Genomic DNA, 18,177 nt, shown 5'->3' with positions numbered 1-18,177 from the left:
AGTTGGCACCCACTGACCTAGCCCATGGAGGCTAGGGATGAAAGAGAAAGGGCTGGCTGGTCTGAAGTGTAGGGATGTGTGTGGACTCACGAGCCTACAGCTGGTACCCATTGACCAAGCCCATGGGAGCTAGGGATGAGCTGATCAGAACCCAATCAAATGAAGAGAGAGAGAGAGGCGTTTGACACTGTGAACTGGCGTAAATTGCTCCAGTTTGTTGGCTTGCTCTGAACTGGACTTTGCTTATGAATGCAGATGCTCAAAGTCCCAACCGGAACAGAAGATTCTTCAGGCCAAGGAACATGCTTGTCTCCTCAGAGTACTGATTTGATAGGGACAGGCAATTTAAACAGTGGCTATCTAAATTTTTTTTTTTTTTTTTATCTAAAAAAGGAGGGGATAAAGGCATGAAGGGGCTGTTTTACACGCTTTCATGAGTGTGCTCACAGTCAACATGAGGGAGACAAGGGAGGATCCCTAATGAATAGTTTCCTCTTTTCCTGATGGGTCTGGGGAAGAAAGGCTGTGAGAAGGTATTGATAGGACTCTCTGATTCTGTTGTGAGTATTGATTGTTGACAGGGTTAATTGTGATTTTATAAAAGCTGTAATTGTAGAAACAGTAACTGTGAAAGAGTAGAGTAAGGAGAAGGCACTCTGGAATAGAGTACAGTGGCTGAACCTAAAGTCCCTTAAAGGTTTTGCAATGCTGATACCTCATGAGGCTCAGAGCAAGGGAATAATTTTCTCTCAGTTAAATTTTATCAGAGGCCAGAAAGGGTGAAGACAAGATGACTTTTGGAGAGCCTGACCAGATCAGACGGATGCCTGTAGCAGATCTGAATGGCTGGTAGCTGAGTAACCTCACCTTGAGGACTCGACTTTACTGAAGGACTAATTGTTAATGACTGTTTGGGACTGGTAAAATGATTGGGAGAGGGAAGTTTTTCTCCCATGGTTATAAAAGAACCATGGCTAGAAAAGCCAGGGGGTGGCCTGTGGTGTAATGGATCACTTTCATATGGCCTTTCTCACCAAGGTCTTGTAACTCTCACCGTTGGGTGAGATTATGCAAATCAGGTTCTTGTGGCCCACCGAGGAGATTGGATAGCTTGCTAATGTGAATAAGATGCATGGCGCCCTTCTTGTGGGGTTCTAATCAATCAATCCAATCCCGTTACTGTTGAGTCAATTCCAACTCGTAACGACCCTATAGGACAGAGTAGAACTGCCCCACAGGGTTTCCAAGGAGCAGCTGGTAGATTCAAACTGCAGACCTTCTGGTTAGCAACGGTAGCTCAAATAGCTGTTAACCGCTGTGCTACCACGGCTCCCCTTGTGAAGTTGGGACCATGTAAAAAGGTATATGGAACCCTAACGAGGGGATTGGTCAGTTTTTCCCACCCACTAGGCTTAAAATGAACCATCCCAGAGGCAGACAGGGGGATCTTGGTATCACAAAGTAGAAGAGCCAGTCCCTGCACTGACCCACAGTCCCTGCACTGAGAACTTCCTAGGCCCAGGTGACGGAGAGAGAGAGCAGTAACACTGGAGACAGTGTGAGACGGTGAGAAGCAGTGGCAGAGAAATGGCATCAGGAGACCAGTGCAAGATGGCGCAGTGAGCTTCCCAGCCACGGAGCAAGGGAGCTGCAGTGGGTGCGCTGACCCACGGAACGAGAGCTCAGTGGCTTCAGGTAGGAGGCTTCCTGCGGAGTGGGTGCATCTGGGCACTTATTGGGAAGGGAAACAGCTTTGTAATACTTGCCCGAACAGGGTAGAGACCAGCACAAGAGGCCCAGGGGCCAAGGGAGAGGCCTGCCTGTGGGCACAGCTGAGGGGCTGTCCTGACCAAAGAACTGCATCTTAGAGTCCCTCCTGAGCTTGAATTTTAACCTGTTACTTCTGTCTTAATGTTGGGCGAATCTGTTGCAAAAGACCTCCTTAAAGTGTCAAAAACCAAAAATGTCACCTTGAGGACTAAGGTGCACCTGACTCAAGCAATGGTATTTTTAATCACCTTATATGCATATAAGAGCTGGACAATGAATAAGGAAGAACCCTTTAACCTGTTGCTGTCAAGTCAATTCTGACTCATATCAACCCTAGAGGACAGAGTAGAATTGCCCCGCAGGGTTTACAAGGACCAGCTGGTGGATTTGAACTGCTGACCTTTTGAACCGCACCACCAGGGCTCCTGAATAAGGAAAACCGAAGAATTGATGTGTTCGAATTATGGTGTTGGTGGAGAATATTGAATATACAATGGACTGCCAGAAAAATGAACAAATCTGTCTTGTTCGAACCCACCGGCCACTCCACAGGAGAAAGATGTGGCAGTCAGCTTCTGAAAAGATTTACAGCCTTGGAAACCCTAATGGGCAGTTTTACTCTGTCCTATAAGGTCGCTGTGAGTCAGAATTGACTCCATGGCAATGGGTATATACTTGCTTGTCTACTCCACTGTCTCTCCTTGTTATGGATTGAATTGTGTCTCCCAAAAAGAAATGTGGAAGCCCTAACCACTGAACTTGCAAATATGACCCTGTTTACAAGTAGGAGTTTTGTTTTGTTGTGTTTATGGTGTCATACCAGAATAGGGTGGTTTCCAAACCTAATCCCTTCTGAATGGCATCTTGTAAAGAGAGCGGAACAAACACACATGCACACATAGGGGGAAGAAGGACACCGGACACCGTGTGAGAACCCATCTATAAGCAAAGAAACTCCAAAGATCACACATGCAGACACCAGAAACTCAGAGGAATCAATATGGTGGAGGCCCTGATTTGGACTTCCAGCCCCCAGAACTGTGAGAAAATAAACTCCTATTATTTAAAGTCACCCACCCCAGGAAACTGAGGCATCCCCATTAGTCTCCAAACTTCCTGAATCGTGTTGTCTTCACCAGCTTAGAGCTGGCCCATATTTTTTAAAAAAGCAAAACCGAAACAAGCTGCCGTTATGTCAACTACAACTCATGGTGACCCATGTGTGTCAGAGTAGAACTGTGCTCCATAGGGTTTCCAGCGGCTGATTTCTCAGAAGTAGATTGCCAGGCCTTTCTTCTGAGGTGCTTCTCGATTGACCCAAACCTCCAACCTTTCAATTAGCAGCAGAGAATGTTAACTGTTTGCACCACTCAGGGACTCACCTTTAGTAAATATTTCTTGAATGAAAGAACACAGATTACAGCCACTGCTAATTTTATGCCAGAATTTGGAATGCATAAAATCTGGAAAGCATGCATGGAAATGTTAGAAGCAAAAACCAAAAAAAGGAAAATAATAAACGGTTAGAAAGGGGAAAGAGACTGTAACACTGCTGTTTCTCTCAGCTCTACAGGAAGTCGTCACGCTCATGAGATAGATTTCTCCAAGGGCCTAACTTTTCAAATGCCCTGCTCCCGTACTTGGGACTCCACCGCTATGTGTGCGAGAAAATGAGGTGAGATCAGATCCATGAGCACGCGCATGTGCACAGCCGTGCTTGCACACACACGCGATCCCAGTTACAGAGGGCTCTTTAAGTAGGATTTCCTGCTGGGGCTATTTGGTATCCAAAAGGAGAGGAAAGTGTTCTCTCAAATGCCAGAGTCAAAAAAATCAGCCTTACTTCAGCGGTGCACTCCTGTGGCAATGAACGTGCTGTCAGATTTTACACTGGCCCCTTTGTACCAGGCCGGCTGCTGTCGCAGTGAGTGCAGTCACCACACGACCTGTGCTCCCTTTGTCGCTGAGCATGCAATCCAGCAAGGCCATGCGCCACCCTCCTCCACTGCCTTGTTCTTGGTAACCGGGCCTCATTTCCAGCGATGAAGTCGTGCTGTAGCCCAGGGGCTTTAACAGTAAGTATATAGAATATGTTGTTGTGTGCCCTCAATGAATCACGGTAATTCCAAAATGCTTCACTTTTGCAAAGTCAGCCACGTCCCTGGTTGTTTCCTGGCCATGAGTAATTTACATAAGCCCCTTAGCTACTGCGTTGATTCTGACTTTTAGTGACCCTATAGGACAGAGTACAACTGCCCCATGTTTCCAAGGCTGTAATCTCTACAGAAGCAGACTGCCAGATCTTTCTCCCATGAAGCAGCTGGTGGGTTCCAATTGCCTACCTTTCAGTTAGCAGCCAAATGCTTAACCACTGCACCACCAGGACTCCTCCGTCATTGATTAGGTGGCATAGAAGTTACAGGAGCCCTTGTGACCCAGTGGTTAAGCACTCAGCTATGCTCGGTTAAGCCACGGTCTTCTTGCATAAAGATTACAGCCTTGGAAATGCTACGGTGCCTTTCCAATGACAATGGCCTTGGGTTATACATGAGTAAAGGAGCCCTGGTGGCACAGTAGTTAAGTGCTCGGCTGCTAACCAAAAGATTAGTGGTTCGAAACCACCAGCCACTCTGCGGGAGAAAAATGTGGCAGTCTGCTTCCCTAAAGATGACAGCTTTGGCAACCCTAGGGGGCAGTTCTACCCTGTCCTAAAGGGTCACCGTGAGCTGGAATTGACTTGATGGCAACGGATACCTGAGTATAACTGTGTCAGAGTAAAACTGTGCTCCATAGGATTTTCTTTTTTTTTTTTTTTGAAGTTTTACTTTAATCGCAAATTCACAACTAGAGATTCATCTACATATCTTAGAAGCCTAGAAAAGACATTTAAATTTTTTTAACCAATCAGCAAAAATATGCATCGCACTAGATTTTTTAATATTCATAATTTAGAATTTACCACATACAGTGTTTACAACTATACCCTTTACCTGCAAAATTACTACTCTTAAAACATTTCTTTCCAACACATTTGTATTTTTGAGGAAAACAATACCACCCCATTTAAAAATCTACTACTAAATTTTAATGTGTAATTATACCAGTGTCACCAAAAAAAAAAAAAAAAACACAACTTAAACAGAAAGAGGAAAAGAAGAGACATACCACTGTGTTGGATATGTAGTTGTTACCACAAATAATGACAACTCATGTCCTATACAGTGTACATATGCTCATTCCAGTTCTCAGTCATTGTCAGAACCATTTGGAGGTAAGAAAACCAATGCATCATTACAAATATGCCCAAATGCCCTAAGACGGTATACCCCATACATCATCACATGCATCTGATTAGGGGTCAGTCCATTAAAAGTAACAGCCATATCTGAACAACAGCCTTCTACTACCTGCTGGGGTTGATTAGTCATTGCCTCTTTAATAAAAAGCCCAACAGATTTGGTATTAAATACATCTTTTCCTTCAGAATCTTCTGCATTTTCTGCAAACACTCCAGCACATTTCAGGCAGACTGCTAGCTGCTTATCTTCAGATAGCTTCGAAATCATCCCTCCCTGTTCAGGACACTTCTTAGGGATACCGAGAAGGCTGTTTAGTCTTTTCATGGATCCTATGCTTAAGACAATTCCTCCTTCCACACTCACATATTCAAGGTCACCAGATTTTATAGTGTGGCCTAGGTAGAAGGGCTGTGATGGATCCTTTTTTAACAAAAAATACTTTAAGTTTTCAATAATGGCAAACGTAGTGGGGCGTGCAAGGAAGAACCAGTTGTATTGGTCTTTATATTTATCAAAGGCACATTCGTAAGCTTTTCTCATCATTATCCACATGTCATCTGTTTCCATATTAATTGATTCAAACACTTTAACATTTTCAGAACTGAAGAACTCTGCTTTGTCACAGTGTTTGGTCCAAGTCTGCTTCACTGCAGCCCAAAGACTCAACGTCTTTGGGTTTTACAAGGGTGACACAGTACACCCGAAAGCTCTTACTGAGCTCCATGCGTTCATCATCTGAAATTTTCAAGATATCTTCTTTGTTAGGAGCTTGTAGGTGATGATGCTCATGGTGGTGCATTCTATTTTCATGACCAATCCTAATGTGGCCTAGCATAGTGATCAAGGCACAGAAAATGCTTCCGAGCATCATACCCTTCAAAAATGAACTGCTTTCAGAAAGCATTTTTCCTATAAAGAAGAAAAAGATCCTTAAAATATTTAAAGGAAAAAGATTAGAAAAATATGGAACGCTTCACGAATTTGCGTGTCATCCTTGCGCAGGGGCCATGCTAATCTTCTCTGTATCGTTCCAATTTTAGTATATGTGCTGCCGAAGCGAGCACTCCATAGGATTTTCAATGGCTGATTTTTCAGAAGCAGATTGCTAGACCTTTCTTCTAAGTGGCCTCCAGCCTCTTGGTTAGCAGCTGAGCACTTTAACTATTTGCACTACCCAGGAACTCCAAGAAGAGCAGCATAGTGGCTGTTGGGGGTGCGGGGGGAGGTGGCAACTGCAGAGCTGACAAGCATGACCTAAAGACCCACTGGCATTGATCCAGCCCTGAAAACTGAGGGTCTCCTGCAACACCTAAGGCTTCAAGGATTGGGATTGAGTCAAGCCTTCTTTCCCGGGCAAAGAGCCACTTAGCCCTCCTTACCCTGCCAGGACTTTACTGTCACTATGGGGAAAATGGAACAGTTAGGCCTGCTGTCGCTGCCAGGCAAGTAACCTCCCAATCTAAATAAATAAGTAGCAGTATCAAAAGAGCTAGGAAAGGTTTTGGGTTTTGAAGAGCCAGCTCAGGCCCTGGAGAGAACGTCTCCTCTTAGGTAGGAACAGGGGTTCTTTCCTCCCAGGGTTGTTGAGGCCTCAGGCATGGAGGCAGCCAGTGGCAGATCCAGACCTCAGATGTAGGCCTGTTCTACACCAGAGCCCATGGTTTCTCCTGCACCCCCATGAATGTACAGAACCTCAAGATCCTGTTTCACCGTCAGCCCTGAATCAAAGGTTTCCTCTTCTCCCAGTAGTGCTCAGTGATGTTAATACCCATGCTGGCCTCTCTAGCACCCTAGCTTCGTAGCTTCATTCCTCAACCCTCTAGTGGCTTCCATGCATGGATCAGTTCAACCAGCAGTCCTAACAATGCCTTCCACTGCCCAGCACCCAGCTGTGACTGACATCTTGGCTCCTATCTCAGTTTCCTAATGCTGCCATAATAAAAATACCACACATGGATGGCTTTAAAGAACAGGAATTGTCTCAAGTTTTGGAGGCCAGGAGTTTAAATTCAGGGTGTCTGCAGGGTCAACCTCTGTCCATTCCAGGAGAAGACCCTTCCTCATCTCTCCCAGGTTCTGGTAGGTCTGAGCATTCCTCGGCTTGTAGTCAGGTCTTCAAGTGACCCTTCTCCCTCTATGGGTCTGTTCTGCTCTTTTTGTAAGACACCACTCAGAAGAGATTAGGTTTAGGACCCACCCTACTCCAGTCTGACCTAATTAACATAACAAAAGAAAAACCTTGTTTCCCGACAGGGTCACATTCACAGGTACAGTAGTGAGAACTTCCATAATACTTTCACGGGAAAAGGAGGGACACAATTCAATCCATAACAGAAGTGTTCCAATAAATCCTATCCCAGAAGTATGACCCTGAAACACCAAAAGGTAGGACTGTGGAATCCAGAACTGAGATGGGTCCGTTTTCTAGATCTTTACAAACACTACTGTTCACCCCAATACTAAAGGCGCTCAGGTCCCAATGGCTCATGGCTCTGCTCACCAGGTAACCCTGCGTTAAGCCTCCAGCAGGTGAGGTCAGCCCAGGTGTGTTTTTTCCTCCCAACTTGAAGAGCCTAACACACTTTCACAGACTTCTTTGTACCAGTAAGTCTGGAACTATTGTCCGGGAATCTTGACTACTAGAATTTTATAAAAGTCTGCAAACATTACAAACTTTCTCCTGTTTGTTTCCCCAGTCCCTCATGGTCACTTTAAAACTTAAAGAGGCCCAGGTCCTTATTTGTGAAGGCAGTGGTGGCTCAGTGGGAGACTCCTCGCCTTCCCTGCAGGAAACCTGGGTGCAATTCCCAGCCAGTGCTCTTCATGTGCAGCTACCGCCTATCTGTCAGTGGCGGCTTACATGTTGCTGTGATGCTTAACAGGTTGCAGCAGAGCTTCCAGACTAAGAGGGAGTAGGAAGAAAGGCCTGGAGATCTACTTCCAAAAATCAGCCAATGAAAACCCAATGGATCACAACAGACCAATCCACAATCAGTATGGGGATAGCACAGGACCTGGCAGCATTTCATTCTGTTGTGCATGGGGTCATCATGAGTAGGGGCTGACAAGAAGGCAGCTAATAACAGCAACAACATGTCCTTATTTGCAGTGGCAACAAGGAAAGGGGAAACAGAAGGCTGTTCCCACTTGACCACCAGTCCCATGAGAGGAACAATACCGAAGGGGAAGGTATGGGAGGCAGCACTAAGAGGAAAGGAAGCAGTCCCATCCCTGGGACCCACCAGCCCAGAGAAGGAGTTCACAATCTGAGAGGAACCAGGCCTGAAACTGACGCAGGGCTCCCAGGAGAAAAACTACATATTTTATAGCAGATTAGAAGCCCCAACTGAGAATAGGGTGATATTGAGAAGCAGACAACACAGAAACGCCACAGAGAGAGAGACAGAGAGTGAGCTACAAATAACAGGTGAGAACAAAGACAGAAGAAAGCATAAAAGCTACTCAGAAACAGAATGGTCTGAGCCCATTTTGCAAAGGGAAACTACATTTACGGCATCTTCCAAAGTCTGGAATTGGCATGAGGCCTATGACGTGGCGTTCAGAGCCCTGGAGCAGGAATTAAAGTTATGGGATCTTGCCCAGCTCCCTTCCAACTAGTGGGATGTCCCCACTCTCCACTCGACTCCTATACTGGGTTGAATAATTGTTGTTGTTAGGTACCTTCAGCCGCTTCTGACTCAAAGCGACACCGTGCACAACAGAATGAAACACTGCCCGGTCCTGCGCCATCCTTAAAATCTTCACTATGTTTGAGCCCACTGTTGCAGCCACTGTGTCAATCCATCTCTTTGAGGGTCTTCCCCTTTTTTGCTGACCCTCACTTTAGCAAGCGTGATGTTCTTCAGGGACTGGTCCCTCCTGATAACATGTCCAAAGTACCTGAGATGAAGTCTTGCCATCCTTGCTTCTAAGGAGCATTCTGGCTGTACTTCTTCCAGGACAGATTTGTTCGTTCTTCTGGCAGTCCATGGTTTATTCGATATTCTTCACCAACACCATGATTCAAAGGCATCAATTCTTCACTGTGCCCCCAAAATTCATGCTTGTCCTGGAACCTCAGAATATGATCTTTTTTGGAAATAGGTCTTTGCAGATATAATTACTTAACCTATCATGAGATCACATTGGAGTAGAGTGGGTCCTAGTTCACTATGGTTGGTGTGCTTATAAGAGGAGAAGAGACACACAGACTCAGAGGGAAGATGCCCATGTGAAGACAATAGCAGGAATTTGTACGAAGCCTCTGTGAGCCAAGGAACACCTGGGGCTACCAGCAGCTGTAGAGACAAGGAAGGATTCTTTTCTAGAGACTTCACAGGGAGAATGGCCCAGCTGACACCTTAATTTTGGACTCCTGGCCTCCAGAACTCTGAGACAAGAAACTTTTGTTGTTTGAAGCCATCCAAGTTTGTGACCTTGCTGCAGTAGCCATAGGAAACTAATACAGCTCCTGTTGGGCCTCCATTTGTACTTCTAGAAAAGAAGAAATGGAACTAGCTGATCTCTCAGGTCCCTTTTTATACTACAATTCTCTGAGTTTGATTCATAATGACGAGGTATAGTCAACCAACAAGAAAAAGGGGAAATTGTGTTCCGAGTATTCCAGTTAAGAAAACAGGCAAGTATGTGCTCTAATGTCTAAATGTTTCCATCAAAGTTATTAGAATTCGAAAAACATTTTTTCTTGAAAGATGCAAGGTTCAGATATTGGGAGCATTCATTTTACTGGAGCTTCTCATCCCCTGTGCTGTTAAATGAGGGTTAGCTGTACTTGCCTCTGTAGCACTTCTTCAGAACCTTCTTGCACAGGGAGTTTGCATGTTGTCAAGGTCAGAAAGCTCCACGGTTTGACATGGCATATCATGTTAATATGCACAACAGCATTGACAGCTGACATGCCATATCCAATTCCAGTTTTATTTTACAAAAAGGATTACTCAATAAAACAAAACATCAGGTATTCACAGTGCAGTTAGCATCTTCCTTTCTTAGACCTCAATGGTTCCCAAAGAATCCACAGATAATCTTACAGATCAATCTTAAAATCATTTTTATTGTAATTATTTCACTCCAACTATAAATTAAAAGAAAGGGATTTGAAGATTGTATCTCCAACCCTTTTCTCTTAGCTGAAGACACAGTTACTTCTTTTTTTTTTTTAATATTTACCCTCTGTCATGGATTGACTTGTGTTCCCCAAAAATATGTGTCAACTTGGCTAGGCCATGTTTCCCAATATTGTGAGATTGTCCACCATTTTGTCATCTGATGTGATTTTCCTATGTGTTGTAAAATCCTGCCTCTATGATGTTAATGAGGTGGGATTAGTGTCCATTATGTTAATGAGGCAGCATTCAATCTACAAGATTAGGTTGCATTGTAAGTTAATTTCCTTTGAGATATAAAAGAGAGAAGCAAGCAGAGAGACAGGTGGACCTTATATCATCAAGAAAGCAGAGCCAGGAGTAGAGCGCATCCTTTGGACCTGGGGTCCCTGCATCTGAGAAGCTCCTAGAACAGAGGAAGATCAATGACAAGGACCTTCCCCCAGAGCTAACAGAGAGAGAAAGCTTTCCTCGAGCTGGCACCCTGAATTCAGACTTTTAGCCCCTACATGACTGTAAGTTTGTCCTACTTTGGGAGTTTATATGATGTTGTGATGCTGGAAGCTATACCACTGGTATTCAAATACCAGTAGGGCCACCCATGGTGGACAAGTTTCAGCTGAGCTTCCAGACTAAGACAGACGAGGAAGAAGGACCCAGCAGTCTACTTCTGAAAAGAATTATCCAGTGAAAAAATTATGAATAGCAATGAAACATCGCTGATATAGTGCCAGAAAATGAGACTCTCAGGTTGGAAGGCACCCAAAAGACAACTGGGAACTGGGGAAGAGCTGCCTTCTCAAAGTAGAGTCGACCTTAATGATGTGGACAGAGTCAAGCTTCCAGGGCCTTCATTTGCTGATGTGGCATGACTCAAAATGCAAAGAAACAGCTGTAAATATCCACTAATAATCAGAACATGGGATGTATGATGTATGAATCTAGAAAAATTTGAAAATCATCAAAAATGGAATGAATAAACATCATTATCATAGGCATTAGTGAGCTGAAATGGACTGGTATTAGCCATTTTGAATCAGACAATCATATGGTCTACTGTGCTGGAAAAGACAACTTGGAAAAGAATGACATTGCATTTATCATAAAAAAGAACATTTCAAGATCTATCCTGAAGCACAATGCTGTCAGTGATAGGATAAAATCCATACGCCTACAAGGAAGACCAGTTAATATGACTATTGTTCAAATTTACATACCAACAACTAAGGTCAAAGATGAAGAATTTTACCAACTTCCGCAGTCTGAAATTGATTGACCATGCAATCAGGATGCACTGATAATTACTGGAATGCAAACGTTGGAAACAAAGAAGAAGGATAGGTAGTTGGAAAATATGGCCTTGGTGATAGGAATGATGCCGGAGATCGAATGACAGAATTTTACAAGACCAATGCCTTCTTCATTGCAAATATCTTTTTTCACCGACATAAACAGCAACTTATACACATGGACCTCACCAGATGGAATACACAGGAATAAAATGGACTACATCTGTGGAAAGAGACAATGGAAAAGCTAAATATCATCAGTCAGAACAAGGTCAGGGGCTGACTGTGGAACAGACCATCAAGTGCTCATATGCAAGTTCAAGTTGAAACTGAAGAAAATTAGAACAAGTCCACAAGAGCCAAAGTACAGCCTTGATAATAACCCACCTGAATCTAGAGACCATCTCAAGAATGGACTTGATGCACTGAACACTAATGACCGAAGACCAGATGGGTTGGGGAATGACATCAAAGACATCATACATGAAGAAAGCAAGGGGTCATTAAAAAGAGGAAAGGAAGAAAAGACCAAAATGGATGTCAGAAGAGACTCTGAAACTTGCTGTTGAATGTCGAGCAGCTAAAGCAAAAGGAAGAAATTAGGAAGTGAAAGAGTTGAACAGAAGGTTTCAAAGGACAGTTAAGAAGACAAAGTATTATAATGACACGTGCAAAGACCTGAAGATGGAAAACCAAAGGGAAAGAACATGCCCAGCATTTTTCAAGCTGAGAAAACGGAAGAAAAAATTCAACCCTTGAGCTGCAATACTGAAGGATTCTACAGGGAAAATATTGGATAATGCAGAAAGCATCAAAAGAAGATAAAAGGAATACACAGAGTCACTATACCAAAAAGAATTGGTCGATGTTCAACCATTTCAGGAGATAGCATGTGATCAGGAACCAATGGTACTGAAGGAAGAAGTCCAAGCCGCACTGAAAGCATTGGCAAAAAACAAGGCTTCAGGAATTGATGGAATACCAATCGAGATGTTTAAACAAATGAATGCAGTGCTGTAGGTGCTCTCTCGTCTACACCAAGAAATTTGGAAGACAGCTACCTAGCCAACTGACTGGAAGAGATCTATTTTTATCCCTATTCCCAAGAAGGGTGATCCAAACTAATGCAGAAATTATTGAATAATATCATTAATATCATACGCAAGTAAACTTTTGCTAAAGATCATTCAAAAGTGGCTATGCAGTACATTGACAGGGAACTGCCAGAAATTTAAGCCAGATTCAGAAGAGGACATGGAACCAGGAATACCATTGCTGATACCAGCTGGATCCTGGCTGAAAGCAGAGAATACCAGAAAGATGTTTACATGTGTTTTATTGACTATGCAAAGGCATTCGACTCTGTGGATCATAACAAATTATGGATGACATTGTAAAAAATGGGAATTCCAGAAAGCTTAATTGTGCCCAAAAGGAGCCTGTGCGTAGACCAAGAGGCAGTCATTTGAACAGAACAAGAGGATACTGCATGGTTTAAAGTCAGGAAAGGTGTGCGTCAGGGTTGTATCCTTTCACCATACCTATTCAATCTGTATGCTGAGCAAACAATCCCAGAATCTGGACTATATGAAGAAGAACGGGGCATCAGGATTGGAGGAAGACTCATTGACAACCTGCCATATGCAGATGACACAACCTTGCTTGCTGAAAGTGAAGAGGACTTGAAGCACTTACTAATGAAGATTAAAGACCACAGCCTTCAGTGTGGATTATACTTCAACATAAAGAAAGCAAAAATCCTCACAATGGGACCAATAAGCAACAAACATCATGATAAATGGTGAGAAGATTGAAGCTGTCAAGGAATTTTACTTGGGTCCACAATCAACACCCATGGAAGCAGCAGTCAAGAGATCAAAAGACACATTGTGTTGGGCGAATCTGCTGCAAAAGTCCTCTTTAAAGTGTTGAAAAGCAAAGATGTCACTCTGAGGACTAAGGTGTGTCTGACTCAAGCCATGGTGTTTTCAATCGCTCATATGCATGTGAAAGCTCGACGACGAATAAGGGAGACCGAAGAAGAATTGACACCTTTGGATTGTGGTGTTGGCAAAGAGTATTGAATATACATACCACGCATTGCCAAGTGAACAAATCTGCCTTGGAAGAAGTACAACCAGAAAGCTCCTTAGAGGCAAGGACGGTGAGATTATGTCTCACATACTTTGAACACATTAGGAGGGATCAGTCCCTGGAGAAGGACATCACGCTTGGTAAAGTAGAGGGTCACCGAAAAAGACCCTCAACAAGATGGATTGACACAGTGGCTGCAACAATGGGCTGAAGCATAACAAGGATTTTGAGGATGGCGCAGGACTGGCAATGTTTTGTTCTGTTGTACATTCGGTCACTATGAGCCGGAATCTATTCAATGGCACCTAACAACAACAAGCGTCCTAGACTGTGAGAGAAAAAATTTACCCTGTTAAAGCCACCCACTTGTGGTAATTCTGTCAGAGCAGCACTGGATAACTAAGACACCTCCCAAATTTAAATAGAACAACTTCATAATGCCAGCAGGTATCTATCTGCCTGCTCATTCTATAACTGCAGAACCCAGAACAGACTCCAGAATAGTTGGGGAATTTGTCTTCACTGAGAAAACGGCCCATCTCCATAGGGCTCCATCTACTCACACCCCGCTTGCTTGACTTCTCTAGACTATTCTCCTTTCATATACTTTGTTGGTTCAGGCATTCGTTTTCCTTTTCATTCTAAGATGAACATTTTTACTTAAAGAAAAAGAATACTTCTCTCAGCCTGAACTGGTTGGGACACTTGAACCGCCTATTTTGCTTGGTGGTTGCTGGTCTCCTGGAGCACGCTGGTCACCTTCTCAGACATCCTGTCAGCAGAGTAGGTGGCTCCCCACTGTGGTCCAGCTCCTCTCTGCCCTCAAGAGGAACCAAGGACCCTCCTTGAGTTTCCCTTAAGGGAGCACAAATACTTATGTTCATATTTACTCATTCGACAAGCATTTATGGGAGGCCTAGTGAGGTGCAATGTATCGCTTTTATATGGCCGTTCTTGCCATGGTCTTGTAACTCCAACAAAATGACTGGGTGGGACTTTGCAGTGAGGTGCTTGTGGCCCACCAAGGGGATTGGATAGCTTGCTAATAATGCAAAAAATGTGCATGGTACCCTCTTGGGGATGGAACCATGTAAATACAGTGTATGAAACCCTAACAAGGGGATTGGTCAGTTTTGCTATCCCACTAGACTTAAAATGAGCCATCCCAGAGGCAGACAGAGGGGACCTCACTACCACCAAAAAGAAGAGCGAGGAGTGGAGTATGTCCTTAGGGCCCAGGGTCCCTGTGCTCAGAATCCCCTAGACCCAGGAAACAGAGAGAGAGAGCTGTAACACTGGAGATGGTCCAAGACAGTAAGAAGCAGTGGAAGAGTAGTGGCAGCAGCAGAACCAGGAGTCCAGAGTGAGATAGCAAAGTGGGCTTCCCAGCCTACTGAGCAAGGCGGGTTATAGTAGGCTTCCCTATTCAGATATTCTAAATTCCAGCTTTGGGAAGCTGATAAGTTTATTTTGTGGCAAGTGGGGCACTTCCTGCTACATATGCCTCCTAAATATTTGTGGTCTCCAGCTAGGCTCAACTTCCTGATTCTCCAAGAAGACCACTAGCTTCTCTGAAATGCGGCTCAGTGTGTCAGTTAACTTTGCAATTCTTTTTCTTATCTGTCAGCTTCCCTACTTTAATCAGTGCACGTTAGAGTTTGTCTACTTAAATTTTGCATTCATACTCAAGATTCTCCTTTTGAGGGGTGCTAAGCTTATTTAAAACTCCACTGATAGTGTTCCTCTAAGGCATCCTAAAGGCAAAAGATTCTAAGTGAACACAAAGATGAAAGAAAATCATCTGGAATCCTTTTACCAACCAAGTTCCTGTGAACTGGGGGCAGTGGTGGTTAAGTGGTAGAATTCTCTCACCTTCCACACAGGAAACTCAGGTGTGGTTCCTGGCCAATGCACCTCATGCTTAGCCACCACCTGTCTGTTGGTGGTGGCTTGTGTATCGTTATGATGCTGAACAAGTTTCAGTGGAGCTTCCAGGCCAAGATGGACTAGCAAGAAAGGCCTGTCAATCTACTTCCAAAAAATCAGTCAATGAAAACCCTACAGATCGCAATGGTCCAATCCACAGCCAATCATGGGGATGGTGCAGGACCAGGCAGTGTTTTGTTCTGTTGTGCGTGGGGTCGCCATAAGCTGAGGCAACTGGATGGCAGCTAACAACAATTCGTGAGCTAATTGGCCTGAATTTCAGGCTTTGGCACAGTGGTTAAAGCACTCAGCTGCTAACCCAAAGTTGGCAGTTTGAACCTTCCAGCCACTCCGTGGTAGAAAGATATGGTAGTCTGCTTCCATAAAGATTACAGCTTTAGAAACTGTGTGGGGCAGCTCTATTCTGTCCTGTAGGGTTACTATGAGCTGGAATCAACTAGAGAGCAACAGGTTTGGGTGGTAAGAAAAGCACTAATCTCTAAACACTCATCATCTAGCCTTGGAAAACGCTCACGCTATTGGGAGGCAACTGCCAATCCAATGGTCAATTCTCAGTCCTTGTCTCACTAAACGCAGAGCTACTCACTTCCTCCTTTTTGATGCTCTTTCTCTCCTTGGCTTCCAGTACACCCTTCTTCTTGATGAAATGTTTTCTTTCTGCCTCACTTCCGTCACAGTTACTCAGTCTTCCTTCTTCCCAACCTCCTGTTCTTTACAGCCCCAGATTTAATTCTCAGACTTCTCTCCCTCCTTTCACTCCCAAGGTAGCATTGCCAGATTTAGCAAATAAAAATACAGAACTCCCAGTTAAACTTGAATTTTATATACACAACTAATAATTTTATAAGTGTGTCCTAAAAGTTGCATGGTCCCAAATGCTTATTTGGTTAGCAATATTTCCTGAAATATACTTAAACTAAAAAATTATTCATTGTTCATCTGAAATTCAAACGGGCCCAGCCATCCTCTGTCATATTTGGCTAATATGACTTCAGACAGTCTTGTATGTGCTGACTCCTCCATCAAATGTTTATGTCCAGCCTAGATCCCTGCTCCTAAACTTCAGAGGCACATTGCCACTTGGATAATTAATAGATGTTGTAACCTCAACATGTCAAACACAACTCTTATCTCTCTCCAAAATACTTGATCTACCCACAGATAATTTCATCCTCCCATTGGCTCAACCCAACACTTTGAACTCATCCTAGAGTACTCTCTTCTGCTCATGCCCTGTTAAAACAAAAATCATATTAAGCCAGGAATAGAAATTGATTGACTTTTTTAATATACAGTTTTCAAATTGGGGTACCAATTCAATTGGAGAGTCAGAAATGTTCCAAATATGAGAAAACCTCCAGACCCTTATGAAGACTGTCATACCCAGTCTTACCAGCATTGCCATGGAAAAAGGCTGGAACAGAACTGGGAAACAATTTGTGGTCAGGAAGAATTTCATACAGCATTGTCTTGAAGAACAATTAAAATAATTACTGATTTACCCTAAAAGACAGCTCTAGTCTGACCTTTGGAGTCTCTGTTTCCTGAAACTGATGGAATTCTTTAAAAGAGCGCAACATCCAAGGCAAAAAGTTCTTACTAGTTCATGCAGACCATTGTGTGACTCAAAGGTGACTTTTAGGAAACCACTTACTTCATGGCTCAAGTTTCAAAAGGACATCTAATAGATGATAGCCTCGGTGGGTTACCCCAATCCCATGGACCCCAGAAATCTGGATTCCAGGACAATTAAAACTGTTTCTTGCCCCACATCCAACCTGTCAGAAAATCTTTTTGATCCCACCCTTGAAGTGCCATTTTCCTCTCCACTGATCCCACCCTGGGCTGTACCACCAACATCTCTTGTTGAATTACTGCAACTATGTCCGACTCATTTCCCTGCTTCCTCCCCTGCCCAATACAGTTCTTTACATATCAGCTGGGGTGATTCTCTTAAAACATTAGTCATGCCAGGTCACTCTCCAGCCCAAAGCCCTGCAATGGTGTCCCATGGCAGTCAACATGCGAGCCACAGGACCTGACACTGTGCTGCAAGGGTCCCAGAACCCAGCACCCTGCTGCCCCCGGCCTTGGCTCCTCCTGTTCTCCCTCTGCAGCACTCACTCCTGCCATTTCCATCATGCTCCCGCTTCAGAGCCTTTTCCCCAGCTTGCCTTCCTTCCAGAACGTTCTTCGCTCAAATATCTATCTGAAGGAATAACTCCTGCACTTCCCTCAATCTTGGCTCAAACATCACCTTCTCAATGCAGCTTTCACTGACCACCCTATTCACATTTCAAACAATTCATCACCCCTGACACTCCTTCTCCAACTTTATTTTCATTTTTTCATAAATATCAACTAACATATTAGATAGACCCCTAGTGGTACAGTGGTTAACAGCTCAGCTGCTAACCAGAAGGTCAGCAGTTCGAATCTACCAGGCGCTCCTTAGAAACCCTGTGGGACAGCTCTACCTTGTGCTATAGGGTCGCTGTGCGTCAGAGCAGACTCAGCTGCAATGGGTTTGGTTTGGTAACATATTAAATAACTTATTTATTGTAACTATCTTTTGTTTTCAGTCTCTTCCCACTAGAAAGCTTCACAACCCCAGCAATCTCTGTTAGGTTCCCTGATGTATCCCAGACATTC

At 43.9% G+C, this 18,177-nt stretch overlaps 1 protein-coding gene and 1 non-coding gene across 2 annotated transcripts; both read right to left on the bottom strand.

Annotated features, from left to right (window-relative positions):
• Positions 1-4,726: 4,726 nt before the first annotated feature.
• On the bottom strand, positions 4,727-5,973 carry LOC126058412 (C1GALT1-specific chaperone 1-like). The gene is given in 2 exon segments (XM_049853492.1): positions 4,727-5,732; positions 5,734-5,973. Coding segments are annotated over 2 exon segments (957 nt in total). The 3' UTR covers positions 4,727-5,015.
• A 53-nt stretch (positions 5,974-6,026) lies between these two features.
• LOC126058059 (U6 spliceosomal RNA) lies at positions 6,027-6,133 on the bottom strand. The gene has a single exon (XR_007513073.1). It is a non-coding gene; the product is annotated as a U6 spliceosomal RNA (small nuclear RNA).
• Positions 6,134-18,177: the final 12,044 nt, after the last annotated feature.

The sequence above is a fragment of the Elephas maximus genome, chromosome 1 (assembly GCF_024166365.1).
Source record: "Elephas maximus indicus isolate mEleMax1 chromosome 1, mEleMax1 primary haplotype, whole genome shotgun sequence".
NCBI lineage: Eukaryota > Metazoa > Chordata > Mammalia > Proboscidea > Elephantidae > Elephas > Elephas maximus.
The sequence above is the reverse complement of the archived record's forward strand: the minus strand, read 5'-3'. Positions and strand labels throughout refer to the sequence as shown.